This window comes from Quercus robur, chromosome 10 (genome assembly GCF_932294415.1).
Source record: "Quercus robur chromosome 10, dhQueRobu3.1, whole genome shotgun sequence".
Taxonomy (NCBI): Eukaryota; Viridiplantae; Streptophyta; class Magnoliopsida; order Fagales; family Fagaceae; genus Quercus; species Quercus robur.
The window spans coordinates 48,698,524-48,712,807 of record NC_065543.1 but is presented as its reverse complement, the minus strand read 5'-3'; the positions used below and the strand labels follow the sequence as shown (position 1 = coordinate 48,712,807).

The 14,284-nt window shown below is 38.1% G+C and overlaps 2 protein-coding genes across 3 annotated transcripts; both read left to right on the top strand.

The window, feature by feature from the left end:
- Window positions 1–2,564: 2,564 nt before the first annotated feature.
- On the top strand, window positions 2,565–9,639 carry LOC126703281 (uncharacterized). Of its 2 annotated transcripts, XM_050402243.1 has the most exons (10): window positions 2,570–3,318; window positions 4,775–5,427; window positions 5,824–6,035; window positions 6,514–6,594; window positions 6,725–6,811; window positions 6,938–7,070; window positions 7,167–7,238; window positions 8,098–8,247; window positions 8,435–8,509; window positions 8,715–9,639. In XM_050402243.1, exons 1-10 carry the CDS (start codon window positions 2,798–2,800, stop codon window positions 8,843–8,845), a joined length of 2,115 nt encoding a protein of 704 aa, XP_050258200.1. In that variant the 5' UTR covers window positions 2,570–2,797; the 3' UTR covers window positions 8,846–9,639. The 2 variants fall into 2 exon arrangements, with proteins under 2 accessions (XP_050258201.1, XP_050258200.1); XM_050402244.1 differs by lacking the exon at window positions 8,435–8,509 and having other exon boundaries at window positions 2,565–3,318.
- A 2,799-nt stretch (window positions 9,640–12,438) lies between these two features.
- On the top strand, window positions 12,439–14,259 carry LOC126704277 (eukaryotic translation initiation factor 5B-like). The gene is made up of 3 exons (XM_050403286.1): window positions 12,439–13,422; window positions 13,513–13,890; window positions 13,948–14,259. Exons 1-3 carry the CDS (start codon window positions 12,439–12,441, stop codon window positions 14,257–14,259), a joined length of 1,674 nt encoding a protein of 557 aa, XP_050259243.1.
- Window positions 14,260–14,284: the final 25 nt, after the last annotated feature.

The window sequence follows — 14,284 nt, the reverse complement described above, 5'->3', positions numbered from 1 at the left end:
CACCTCCTCCTCCCTCTTCTACAAGTGATACTATGGTTGAGGAGTCTGTAGATCCTGCTGCTGCTACTGCTGTTCCTCCACCTTCTACCTCGGATGATTCAGACATTCGACCTATGTTGGAGACTGTCATGACCATTCAGGCGGCTCATGGTCAGATTTTGGTGGACATACTTGTTGAGTTTCGTGCTTTGCGAGCAGATTTGGAGCATCTTCGACGGTCGCCTCCGTTGCCTCCTTTTGATGATGGATTATGATTGCCCTTTGGCATTCCGTCACAAAAAAGGGGAGTACATTTGTAGAGGGTTTTTGTAGTTAGGGGGAGATTTTTGTATTTGTGGAGCTATTAGATTGTATCTAGGTGCTTCATTGTGTATTTACATTTTTGGCACTTGATGTATTCTTTGTTTTGATTGGGTTATTCATGATAGGGGGAGATACATTGATTGTATATGTGTCTTGTTTCACATTGCTTATTGATTTATATTTATGAGGTTATTCATGATATATGTTTTTATTTTGTGTTATGTGAAATCAAGAAGTTACTTATGTTTTACTTGTATTTTTCACACATGCGTTTATGCGTTTGTTGAGTATTTCAGGAAATATACAAATTGATTCAGTCTTGCTGCTGTCTACACTTGCAACTAATCGATAGTAGTTAGGTTGAATTTGTCGTGTTGGGCAATATTTTTGTAATAGGCTGTTTTTGTAAACTTTGAGCATTTTTGTTTAGTTTGGGTTTTGTCACGAATTGCCAAAGGGGGGGTTTATTAGGTTCTAAGACTTTAGGTTTAAATGTATTAGAACTTTAATTTGTATTATTAGCAAACCATGATCAAAACTTTTTAGTCTTGTTTAGACTTGCTCAAAGTATGTGGTTGTATGTAAAGTTGGAATTGAGTAGTTGTAGGATTTATTATGTAAATCTGCCTGGCTCGATCGATCGAGAATTAGACTCGATCGATCGAAACTCGTGCAGATTGTTTTTCTGCAAAAATTTTCAACTCAGTCCAAGCCCGTTTGATGTGTAGGGTTTTATGTTTTGTCTTAAGTATAAAAGGGAAAACCCTAACCATGTTTTTGGTTGCTTATTATGCTCTATGTGTGTGAATCTTTTATGAGATCAAAAGGTGGTTGCCTTCACACATACTTAGGGTTTCCAAAATTCAAGATTATGTTAAGAACTTGGTGATCGATTCAGTTGCTGCAATAAGAGCTTAAAGATACACAAGCGGGGATGCTTGTACTTGCTGTGAATTCAAGAAAGAAGTAGTCTGTGGACTCGGAGCTATCACGTTGTTGTGGTAGTAAGTTTCCTACTCGAGGTAGCAATAGGATGTGAGTGGTCTAAGTCACTATTGTGTAAACTTCAATTCTTTCATAGTGAATTCGTTTTACCTTGAGGATAGTTAGGTTAAATCCTCCCCAGGTTTTTACCGGTTTGGTTTTCCTAGATCATCATATCTTTGTGTTCTTTATTTTCCGCACTTTACATTGATATGATATATTTGTGTTAACCTAGATTTGTTAATTTACCTAAGTTAATCACTTGGCTAAATAACTAGGTTAATCTGGTTGTATTTTAAGGAGTCTAAAAACAAACAATTAAGATTACAGCTAGCTGGTCTAATTACAAACCTTTCATTTATTTGAGAAAAAAAATTGTAGGATTACTTTATCTTAAAAGAAATTTATCTTATAGTAAACAGGAAAGGATATAAAAAATAAAAAGAAATCTTTTTCTTTTGGTGGATAATTCAATAGTTACAAGTTATAACATTGAAGGGGGAAGATTTGAATCCTAATTAAATGTCTCTATTTATTAATGAATGCTCTAAGGACATTCATTTAGGAAATGCTATTAGGAACTTCTTATGAAAAAAGAAAAAAAGTAACTGGTTTTTTTTTCAATTTTTATATTTTCTATAAAAGTAGTATTGAAACTTTCATAAAAAAATTTATTAACAAATGTACTAAGAATACCATTAACCTGACCCATAAGTTAATATAAGATCAAAACATTATTATTATTATTATTATTATTATTATTATTATGTTTGAACTTTTCATTTTTTTTTTTCAACATTCTGTATTGAAAAAAGGAAGGTCATATCATATATGACTAAGATCTCTTTCTAAATAAGTTAAAGTTGTCCAAGATATTATTAAAATATATATATATATATATATATATATTCAAGATGATGTGCAAAGTCAATTGGTTAATATATTCAATATTATCAAAAAATTAGATAAACAAATTAATTAAAAAAAATGTAACATAATCAATGATATGGCTCAATCGGAGCATTGCAATATTAAATATTATACTTCAACTTTTAAATATTACTAGTCGCTAACCCATGTGATACACGGAAAAATTTATCAAAATATATATATATATATATATATTCATATTAAGAAATTTGAAGAAAAGAGTAACATAATTAATTTTTTTTTTTTAATCTTGATAATATTTTTATTTTTTCTAGAAGCCAAAAACCTGTTTTCTCATACCCCAAAAAGATATGCTTTTATTTCTAAACTATATACGGGTTTAGATTGAAGAATGTGATCATGTAAGCCAATATTAGCGATTTTCCATGCAACTCACTACTCTAGAAGATTGAGGTGAAAGTTCTTGGACCCTTGTGCATTGAAGTATAATTGCCACTTAAAGCTTCACTAAACACGGTATAATTGTATAGGTACATGGTTTGCCATCTTCGTAAAGTGCAGACACGTACAAAAATACATAGAAAAAGACATCAACCGAAACGCCGGCAAAAAGTTTTTCATGATATCACTCTCTCCACCTGATATTATCAAGGTCCAACTCTCTCTTACATATTTTAAAACCCCTCTTGTGTTCTCAACCAAGCTCTCTCTCTCTCGCTCTCTCTGCACCATGGACAGGGTCAGATTCAACAGAGACCCTTCAAGAGAAAGCAAAGGGTCTGTAACCCTGCAAAAGAAGCTGGCAATGGAGGCTCAGCGTAAAACAGAACAAGTTCCAGACTCGACCGATTTCATGAACTACATGTTCTTTGGGACAGTGAACGTGGAGAGCAGCAAGAAAGTTTATAACTTGACAGGTGGGGGTTGTATGGACGAGAACTATGATTTTGAGAGCAGCACTAAGAGCAATAGTAGCAGGCAGACTCAAGAATGGCTTGAAGAAGCCAAGCGCATGGTGGCTTCATCTCCTTCTCGCTCTGAGACACCCCCTAGATTTATTGGGTCACCAAGATTTGTAGCGGCTCATGGAAGTCCATCATTGCTGGATCGAAGAGACCCTCTTTCTAGGTCTGCCAGAAGGTATAAAAGAGCTCTCTAACAAATACAAATCATCGGCACCATTTTTTTGTGTTCTATTTTATATTCTATCAATTACAACCTTTTAAGTTCTATGCGTATCTTAGCTTATATTCATTTCAAAGCATTTTCCAAGGAGAAATAATAATAGAAATACAATTTTGCATTAAAATTAAAGCCTTCTTATGCTTTGAAACAGAGATATATATGTGATAACTATGAACCACTTGACTTAATTTGATGCTTATTAGTAGTTAAAAATGATTGTTTTCCATTACTTTTGTAACATGTTTGTTTGTTGCGATTATTGCAAGGAATGTACATGACAGAACATAATAAATTTGTTAAAGATTTGTAATTTCTTTATTTTCGTTGGAACTTGGATTAAAGGCCCAATAGCCTAGTAGGCAATAAAAATTAAGGTCGTAGTTTGTATCGTGCCATTCTCAGACTTCTGTAACTGGCGCACAAGGCACAACCACAGAAGTTGCGTGGCTAAACAGAACTCCTTTGTTTGATGGAATTTGCAGACTTATGTGTTCTGTAGTTATAAGTTTCAATATATTGTATTACAATTAGAATTCTTAAAATAACTTCACCATATCCACTCATTTTTAAATATGGGATTTAGATTGTGACACATCGCCAACATTTAAACAAATATTGACTTTTTTTTAGGAAGTATTTTTTTAATTATTTAAATTATTGATGAAGTATCAAAATCCAATTCACTCATTTCAAAATAGATGAATGAGATTTTAGAATTCCATCATAAAGTAACATTGAGACCACTAAGGGAGCAAATGAGCAATTTGGATTTCAATTTTTAATTCAGATGACTAGAAATTGAATAAAGTATGGGGTGATAAAATTTTTTGTATTGATGAAATTTATGAACGAATTTGAGTTTTATTAATACATGGATTTGAAATGGGTAGGTGTGAGATGTCATTTTAAATCCAAATAGTACATCTTGAGCAAAAACCTCTAAAACTCACTCCATGATATACTGTTTGCTAAGAAATTTCAAGTAATTGTTCTTCAAATCCCATTATTTTGAAATCCTTAAATCCAAACATAACCTAGAACAACCTACAAGCCTACAAAAAAGATCCGAGCTTTACATGGGCTTTTCTTCTTAGTGCAGTTGCTTTTGGGCTTTGGGGGGATTTTTTTTTTCTTTTTCTTTTTTATGTGCATTGAAAAATGAATTAAATAAATAGTAAAATACAATTAACATTTTTTTAGGTTTGGGCTAATATCATCAAGTTTCAAGATTTTTCAAAACTGACCAAATTTGGTCCCTAATTACTATGAAGAAAAAATGAGTGATGATTTATAACCATTGGTCAATTTTGAAAAATCTATCTTGAATTAGTTAAAAAAAAAATTTTTTTTTATGAAAAATAATAATAATAGAACCTCACAAACTGAAACGGCTACTTTGTTGTTGAAACAGGAACAGAGCAGTGGAGAAATCCTCTCAAAATCAGCAAAAGCAAAACACACTCGCAACACCTCCTTTGACAACCTTAGCACTACTACCACCACAACAACACCAACTCCTTCAGATTCATCCCCTGCTTCTGCAGTCCAAAAATGGTTCTCCAACATCCTCAAGCCCTCCAATAACAACCCTAAACCACCATCACTCCCTTCCACTCCAGACCCCCCAACTCCCAATCAAACTCTGCCACCTCGCCAGCTCCCTCACAGCAAGTCCCGGTTCCAAACTGACCCTTCCTCCCCTCGCCCACAGGGAATCCCAACCCCTTCACGCCTCAACAACTCAACCCCAACATTACTACCAGACAGTCTTGTTGAGAAGCAGCAACAACAACAGCAACAGCAGAAGCAGAAGCTGGTTCTGTCTCCACCTAGCAACAGCAGACCGGAGGTCGATATCTTCGTCCACATGTTCATTTGATAAGATTGCTCCAAAGCTCAAAGCTACTACTAATGTTGGAGAAGAGTTTAAGGAAGAGGAAGAATATTCTGTTGATGATGTTAGTCTTAATGGGTTCTTGAAACAGCAGAGGATCAAGGTTCAGAAGCTCTTGAATGGGGAGCTTAATGCCAAGATGCAGATTGTGCTCTCTGGGCCTTCTAACAGTTAAGTATAGAGAATTCACTTTTATTTGTTTTCAATTGATGAGAAAACAAATCATGGGTTTTGGATTTTATATGGAAACAAGATGACTTGTGATGCAAGTTACAAAATTAGAGTGCATTTCTATGTATTTTTGCTGACTGATTATGTTTGCTATAAGTACAATAGAAAATTAGGGGTTTTTTTTTTCTTTTTTGGCATAGGACCTGTCATGAGTTGATTCCTAACTTTACTGATCAGTCACATGTACCCCTTATCAGGAATGCCTTCTTGAAGTCACAATTTATCTTCTTCTTTTTTTTTCCTCAAGGAAAGAGAGAGAATTATATATATATATATATATATATATATATATATTGATTGGGTTCCATTGAATGTGTGATTTTTTTGGGATGCAGGTACAAGTTCCATAGTGGCGGCTATATGTTACGTGTGGCTATTGGAGAATAGGATGAGTAACAATAAGAATAAGGGTGAAGGTGATGGAGGGGGTTGTGTGGTGGTGCCTGTGACTAATGTGAGGAGGAGGAGGATGTGGAAGCAAAGACAGGCTGCATGGTTGCTTTACCATGTTGGTGTTGATGCAACCTCATTGCTCTTTGCTGATGAGGTATTCCTTTAGTGTTTGTTAATTTGAAATCTCATTTAAAAATCATTGATAAAGTTGCCCTTTTACAATGATACATATTATAAAATTGTTGATATATACTTGTTAGAGCAATGGAGAGTAATTGCAACAACTAATTCTCTAATCATGATAAAATACTCTTGGAAGTTTGTTTCTATGTAGAGTCCAAAATCAGATCTGGTTTTTTAAGCACCCGTTTGCACTGAAAAAGGATGTATGGGCAAGGGCAAGAAATAGTAAGTGAACGCATTGGAGAAGATGTATCAAGTCATAATAGCTTTTCTCAAGAGCAATAACTATGGAGATTTGCAATGGGATAATGCTCTGTTTGTGAACAATGAATTGTAATATCCTTTTTTTTTAAATCTTTTATAGAACATACAGTCTTTGTACAGTGTTAGCTCAAGGCAATGAAAATATCTCTCTCACATAAGCAAATGATTTTGTAAATTTGTGCCAGGTGAACTTGGAGAGTCTAATGATGGCTGGGCAATTAAGCATAGTCGTGGTTGAGCAAGATATCCTCAGAGCTAATAGCGAGGTCCATATACACCAATCATAGATGAAGTTGAAATTGAAGTGTGTAAAAAAGTATCGTTTTCAAGGGAAGTGCACTTTAAGGCATAGTTGAATTTGTCTACTGAACTTTATACCATTGGTTGTCTTAATAGGTTGGATCTCAGTGCACTGTTCTTACAGATAATTACTGCGAAGAGGCCTATGATCTACTCCAAACCCCTGTGCTGAAGAAACTTTTGGTGAATTACATTAACTAAGTTGTGGAATAATAAAGTCCTTTTTCCTTATCTTTTTCTCTCTGAAATGGTTTATGACAGATTGGTTTTTCTGGATTACAATTCTCACTGGATTTTAATGTGTTTCAGCTTGCAGGAATTCTGTTAGACACACAGAATCTGAAAACATATGATAAATCCTCTATGACAAGAGATTCAGAGGCAGTTCAGTTGCTATTGGTTGGCTCAGCCCCCAGTTACAGATATTCTCTTTATGATCAATGTATGCTTTTATGGTTTTTCAGAATTGTTATTAAGAAAGTGTTAAGTCAATTATTTTATCATAATTTAAAGCACCTGATTCTTTATACCCTACCAGTGAAGGAAGAACAAAGAGACAAATCTTTTCTTGAATCTTTGCAGCACAATTATGGGAAACCACCTAATGAAAGTAAGCTTCCTATACTCACATGTTCTACTCTAATGGGATGATTTTGTTAATCATGGCCATTGAATCCCCTTGTTCAATCTTGTCTCTTCAGTTGTCAGGTCTAAGGACTTTGAATTTTATGGGTCACATGAATTTCAAATGGTTAAAACAAGTTCACTATAACTGTTTCACAGTTTGATTATGATTTATTCTTATTGGGACAACGGATATTGATGGCACCAAATATCAAGTTTGAGAGGTTGATGAATTTTTTTCTCAATTGAGATTCTAAAGCCCCTTGTTGCTGCTTTTATAAAAGTGTATCACTGCTTTAGTAAATATCACAACTGTAACTTAGAATGATTGAGAAATCTACCTATTGGTGCCACTCAAGGTTGCCTAGTGGCTCAATAACACTCATATGGATTTTTAGTGCTTGGAATTGCCCTGTGTCTAAACCATCCAACTTGAACTCATGTACTTTAGGTCCATGTGGAATCAAGGTTAGAGCTTTCTGTTGCTACTTCCTGTTAATAATAAAAGAATATTTCACTTGGCTAATGTTACTAATGGAAATTAATTTCACTCAATTCTTTTTCTTTTTTGTTTTGAGCTTGAAAGTGTCTATACAGATGACCTTTCTTACATGTTCCTTCAAGCATTGCATAATTATACTGAAATTTTATTGTGTGAAACTTAATTATGTTTGTGCATGCAACATTTAGAATTGGTTTCACATTCAACATGATGATTTTCTTTTTCAACTTAAAATTATATCTTATCTAACTTCTTTCCAGTGTTAATTGGCAACCTCCTGTTAAACATTCAGATTTTGAAGCTTTTTGAATTTTCTCTATTTTTTTATTTTTTGTCATTACAGATCACCTTGATAGTCTGGCACATGCGGAGCATAGGGTGCTAGAGAAGAAGCCAACCTCAGCATCTCACCCTGAAGACATCATACACAATTCAGACAAGAATCCTAGCAATGCTGGAAATGCAAAAACTAACAGGGTTTCACCAAAAACAGGTTAATTCCCATTCTTTATACCCTTTATGCATCTGTGCATCTGTTGTCATCTAAATAATAGAGAACCTTACACTGCAAAACAAATATTTCTAAGTAATTGTTACACTGAATATTAGTGGCTCTTTAGACCACATTTTTACTTATTTTTTTCAATTCTAAATCCCGCTTCATCCTTCTCACCCTGAAGACATCATTCACAACTCAGACAAGAATCCTAGCAATGCTGGAAGTGCAAAAACTAACGGAGTTTCACCAAAAACAGGTTAAATCCCATTCTTTTTACCCTTTATGCATCTGTTGTCATCTAAATAATAGAGAATTTTACACAGCAAAACAAATATTTCTAAGTAATTGTACACTGAATATTAGTGGCTCTTTAGACCACATTCTTACTTATTTTACTTCAATTCTAAAACCCACATCATCCTTCAAACCCTGAAGCCATTGACAATATCTCTCTTTTGCAGACAAACCTAGTTCACTACCTGTGAAAGCGCCTTCAGCAGCACCAGCACAAAAGGCACCCGATAACTCTCATGGAAAGAATAAGTTCTTCCTGGCGAATTGGTTTGGTTTTGGATCAAATAAAAACAAATAGTCTGCACTGCTTTCATAATTGTGATTATGATAAAGGAAACCAGATTTATGATCAAATCAGAGACCAAAACCATTTCTTGGATTACTGGTATGTTAAAAATTTTGTGAGTTGGGTTCCCCCCAAATTATTTCTTCATTTATATGAGTGCTTGGGGTTGTCATTTAACTGCATCTTGTTTTGAAGAAAGGTGCCACAAAGGATGTCTCAAGAAGAATGTATAAAGTCGTTGTTATGCCTATTCTATTATTATTTTTGTATCAGATAATAATTCTCAGTCACTGCCAACATGCTTGTGGTATACTGGTATTATAAAACTTTTGTGTTCTATTCACTTCTATAACATTCTTCTTCTTCTTGTTCATGTTGATGATAATGTGGGGTTGATCATTGATGATATTGCTCTTGTCGGAGTTGTTTTGCTTGCTCATCTGTAAGAAACTAGTTTTGTTTCTAACCCTTAGAAATAGTACGTTAGTCATTTTAGAACAAGTATCGTACCATTTTTTTTGTTATGAGTTTGCTTATATAACTGCAAAAGAAAGTAATTGAACTAAACAATGTTTTTGTCAATGCCTGCAGGCCACTTGAAGTCAATTTTAAAAGGACTAACTTTGCTGCAAGAGCTCTAAATGTTAATGTTGGATCCAATTTACAGTTGAGTCTTTCTTATTAGAAGTCAATAATATGTTCAAAAATCAACTTTGATGGTGACTATAAACGTTTTGTGTGGTTGTCATATTTGTTCTATAGTAATATTTTTAAGAATGTGGTCCTGCATGTGCTATCATATTCAATTGAATGATGTCTTCTATTTTTTTGCTTTTGATTTTATTTGCCTTAAGCGGAAACTTCTATAAAGAACCAGCTATAGAATGGAATGAATTCACAGAAAATCCAAATACTCCTGAGTTGGCAGCAACGTTTGCAAAATCTAAATTATTGAATACATTGAATTGTTATGCTATGCCTTCTAATCAATTTGGAAATTATATCTTGTTCTATCAAATTCACTATACTTTATTTTCTCCAATTTATACATGTACTTATTTTTAAAGTTTTTTTTTTGTTAATTTTTTAGAAGATACTTATATATAAATAACTAGTATTATTTCCATGCGATGCCCGGCTTGATGAAAATTTACATGTAAGCTAAAAATTTTGGAAAATAATTAAAACTAAATTATTAAATAAATAGTAATAATAAATTTTTAAAAAAGTAACTAAATTTAAAAAAAAAAATTACTTTAAATTCTAATTGTTTAGATTTTAGACTTTATCAATGTTTATTTATTTTTATATTTTAAAATTATCTTTCTACTTTGTGTTAATTACTTAATATGAGATGCAGTATGAGTTTGATCATCCTTATTTGAATTATGTTCAATCTATTCCCTAGCTAGCACAAACAATAATAAACAAAATAGTTCCACAATACTGATTTTTTTCCTATTGATGGTCTAATTTAAAAATAAAAATAAAAATCAACACACTCACAAATTAAATACAATAACCAAAACCCAAAATCAAAGCATACAAAAAAGAGAACCAAGAACTTAAATGGGTACGTTTGGCAGACTGTAATAGGCACAGTAAGTTATTCTTATGGTTTAGCTATTCAATAGTTTGGTTATGTTTTTATTACGGGGAATAGTCATTCCTTATTGTAGGGGCGGTTTTTGGGGCCTAGGCCCAGCAAGCAGGTGGTTCTGGCCCAAAAGTCCCCAGACAATGAATTTGTAGAGAGTGGGTTACAGAGCTAAGACTAGACGAAGTGAACGTCAGTTAGATGTACGCCATGCAATACATTGAACGTGAGAATATTCCGCTTACGTTTGATAAGATATCGATCCGAGGAGACGTATACGTGCACCTCTTGCTCCGTTTACAGACTAAAGAGTTCTTTATCCTTTCTCTCTCTCTTTCTTCTTAATTCCCCGATCCCTACTTCAAGGAGATCTCCTTCTCTTATATAGCCTCCTTGAATTGATAAGAACCTTACACTTGTTAGCCATCCGGCCCTTCACTTGAGTGCCTGTCCCATCGGACATCTTCCTTATCCTTCTGTGAGTTGCACTGGCCAATGTAATACTGTTCGCCTGTCTTCTCCACATTAATGCGGCTGAAAAAGTAGCTTTCTTGCATTTAATGCGGCAATTGTGGCTTCTCCTTGATGCCTTACATTTTCTTCTTTCCTATTGTGTGAGGCTCACTCTCCTACCCACGTTCACCTGGATGGGTTCTTCACTATGGAAGGGGACACACGTTGGGCCCAAGTTCGCATGTCCGAGGAGGCATTCCTCCTCGAACGTCTTTTGGATCAAACCGGGCTCAACAAGGTTGGGCCGGAAGTCACTCGAGCTCCTATTTCCCGTTGGGTCATGGCTGGGCTTTGCGTGGGTCCACAGGCCCATTTGTTGATTTTGGGAATTTCATCCCTACAATAGCCCCTCAAAATTCCTGCTCCTCCTCTCTTGTCTGAGGAGGAAGGGCGGGATTTTGACATTCATAGGATTATTTACTGTGGGTCCCTGCTTCACTTGCGTGGAGGTATGCTTCTCACGTGCCTCATTAATGACGGAGGTGGTTAATGACCCCATGCGGCGCTAATTACTACTTTTAGCGGTTTTAGATATTTTGATCCAGCGGTTGGACGCTAGATCAACGGTTGGGATCACTTCCGTTTCCCTAGACGGGAAGATGTCTGTCCGGCTTCTCCTAGATACATAAGACTTTCGAAGGCATTTCCTTCTCATTTTTGGACAAGCACTTCGAGCACTCAAAGCATTCTCGCACTCTCCCTTTTAAAGCGTTCAAGCCTTCGCAGTCGTCCCCTTGAAGATTTCCTACCAGTTCCTCACCCGTAAGTTCACACTCCTTTTTTCCATTGCCCTTTTCCCGGCGTTATTTCTTAAGTAAATCGTTTTCGCGTCACCTAAGATTAGGGGGATGGGTAAGCTTGACAAGATGGTAGATTCCCCGGCCGGTATGGAAGGCTTCAGGGCCAAATACCGTATTCCGCCGGAGGTAGGTCTAGAGTATTGTCATCTGGAGGACCTCTTTATCAAGAGAAGGACGGGGCAGGTGGCCATTCCGGTGATAGCCTTTGTGGAAGGAGGAATGACCATCCCTATGGGGAGGATAACTAGGGATTACTTGCGTGGTCATAGGTTGGCCCCTCACCAATGCGTCGCAAATATGTTCCGGATCCTGGGATGCATAGAGGTCCTGAACAATCAGATGAACCTCAGCCTTTCATGGCATGATGTGGTTCATCTATATGAATTGCACAACCTCGGCGACTCATATTACTTGAAGTCCAGGTCCGATGAGGTGAGGTTGATATCCTGCCTTCCCAAGTCCAACAAAGGCTTGAAGGACGACCTTTTGATCGTCTCCAGGCCGTGGCACGACGGTCTTCACTGCCCAGTCAAGGCAGGGAAACCAGGTGGGGCTCCATAGAGTTAGATCCCTTGGAAAGGACTTTAGTTTTAATCTTCCCCCCCCCCCTTTTTTTTCTTTTTGATTCTGACTTTGCTTGTTTGCCTCCTCGGACTAACACATCCCTCTCTTCGGATCATGCAGACAAGAAGCATATGACTCCTCGGCTTAGTTTGGTCAACGTCCAGGCACTCAACTTCCTTCTAAGGTCTGAGATTTACGTGAGTTCGGACGGGCAATTGCGATCCGCACCTCTGATTTTGGATTACGTGCCCCTCACTCGTGCCCTAGTGGAGCCCGGCCAAGCAATTAGGGCAGGTAGTCCGCGATTGGCACGGATAGACGTCTCCGTACCAGGCTTTCTTGCTTCGAGAGATTTGCCCCCCGTCCAGCCGCCTGCTCAGCGTGCCTTTCCCGTAGTAGTTATCCCAGAGGAAGAAGCCGGTTCCTCGCACTCGTCTTTGGAGGATCAGATTGACCAATTTCACTTTGCCGAGGAGGGAGAGGTGTCGGCTAGGATAGTAGAGCTCTCGGATTCTGATTCAGATCTGGACCGCGCCTCAGCAGCCCCTGACTTGGGTTTAGTAACCGCACAAGTTGGTACCAGCCAAGAGCTTGAAGAAGAAGAAGGAATGGACTTGAGACAAAGGTCTGGCCTCAAGGGTCTTCTTGCCAATAGGAACAAAGGGCAGTCTTCCAAGGATGCCCAAAAGGAGCAGCCGACCTCCAAGGCTCCTCCTCCTCCTCCTCCCACCTCGGATGTGGCGCTGCAGCCTATGCCCAACTTAAGGCGAAAAAGGCCTGTGGGGGAGTTGGAGGAGGGTGAGGTTGGCCAAGAAAAAGCCAAACCTCAGAAGAAGGGCAAAGAGACCAAGGAGCCCAAAAAGAAGAGGACCAAGTCCATTGATAGCCGAGACGAGGCGACTATTCAGAGGGAGCAACGGATATGGTCGCCGCGGCTCGAACTGGATGGTGCTCCAATTTCCTGGGATGCAACCATGTGGGAGTCCCAACGACGGGAGGCGTCGTTCCTGGCTGAGGCCCTGCAGCAGCCTCTTCTTTTGCCTCGCGACATGAAGGGGCTCCGGAATACTCAGCAACCAGAACTCTTCATGTCGCTGAAGAGGGACATGGCAATGGTAAGCGAAAACTTTTATTATCTCGTTCTCTTGTCATGCATCCATTTATTCACCATCCTCTTTGATTAAGCTTTTATTTTCCTGATGCAGGTCACTCAGCAAATCTTTGTTGCTGAGGAGTGGGCCAAAAAGGCACGTGAGGACCTCCATAATGAGGCTCAGTCCCGCCGCATTGCCGAGAGGGCTACTGGCGACCTCAAGAAGGAAAACGATAGCCTGTGCCATGAAGTAAAGGAGGCAAAGAAGGGGTGGGACAGCGCGGAAGCCGGCCTCAAAAATGCCACTAAGCAAGCTGAGGATCTGTGCCTACAGCTCCGCCAGTCCGAGGAAAACCTTAGGACAGAGAAGCAGGCGGTTTCAGACCTCAAGGCCGAGCTTGCAAAGGTTAAGGGGGAGGCCCGCCTGGCCAGGGAGGCAGCCAAGAAGGCAGTGGCAGCCTCTTACGAACGCGGGGTCAAGGATACTGAGGTCAGGCTGGCCGAGGAGGTGGCTACTGTATGCAAGGAATACATTACCCTGTCTTAGGGTGTAGCCTTGGACCGGGCGGCAATCCCAGCTGATTCCGATCTTAGGAAAACTGAGAATATCTTTTTTCCTGAGGACGTTCGTGAGATTCCCGACGAGGCCGCGACTGAAGAGCCTCTCCCAATGAAGGCTTTAACCTCGGACTCTACTGTGCCTGATGCTGAGGATGCGCAACCGGCCGCAAAGGACAAGTTGCCCGAGGATAGTCTTTCAATCAAGGAGGTTGTTGCTCAGGCTAAAGAGACTGTTTCGAGGCCACAACCAACAGCTGACCAGCCCGGGCCTGCTCAGGAATCAGACTTGGGAAAGTAGTGTAGGATTTTCTGTTAGATTTTTC

Excerpts from the sequence above, each read along its gene's own strand:
- LOC126703281 (XM_050402243.1), top strand. The coding sequence starts at position 2,798 with ATGATATCACTCTCTCCACCTGATATTATCAAGGTCCAACTCTCTCTT. Across the intron at positions 3,319-4,774 it reads CTTTCTAGGTCTGCCAGAAG|GAACAGAGCAGTGGAGAAAT; the intron begins GTATAAAAGAGC and ends TTGTTGAAACAG. Across the intron at positions 7,239-8,097 it reads TGGGAAACCACCTAATGAAA|ATCACCTTGATAGTCTGGCA; the intron begins GTAAGCTTCCTA and ends TTGTCATTACAG.
- LOC126704277 (XM_050403286.1), top strand. The coding sequence starts at position 12,439 with ATGACTCCTCGGCTTAGTTTGGTCAACGTCCAGGCACTCAACTTCCTT. Across the intron at positions 13,423-13,512 it reads TGAAGAGGGACATGGCAATG|GTCACTCAGCAAATCTTTGT; the intron begins GTAAGCGAAAAC and ends TTCCTGATGCAG. Across the intron at positions 13,891-13,947 it reads GCGGGGTCAAGGATACTGAG|GGTGTAGCCTTGGACCGGGC; the intron begins GTCAGGCTGGCC and ends ACCCTGTCTTAG.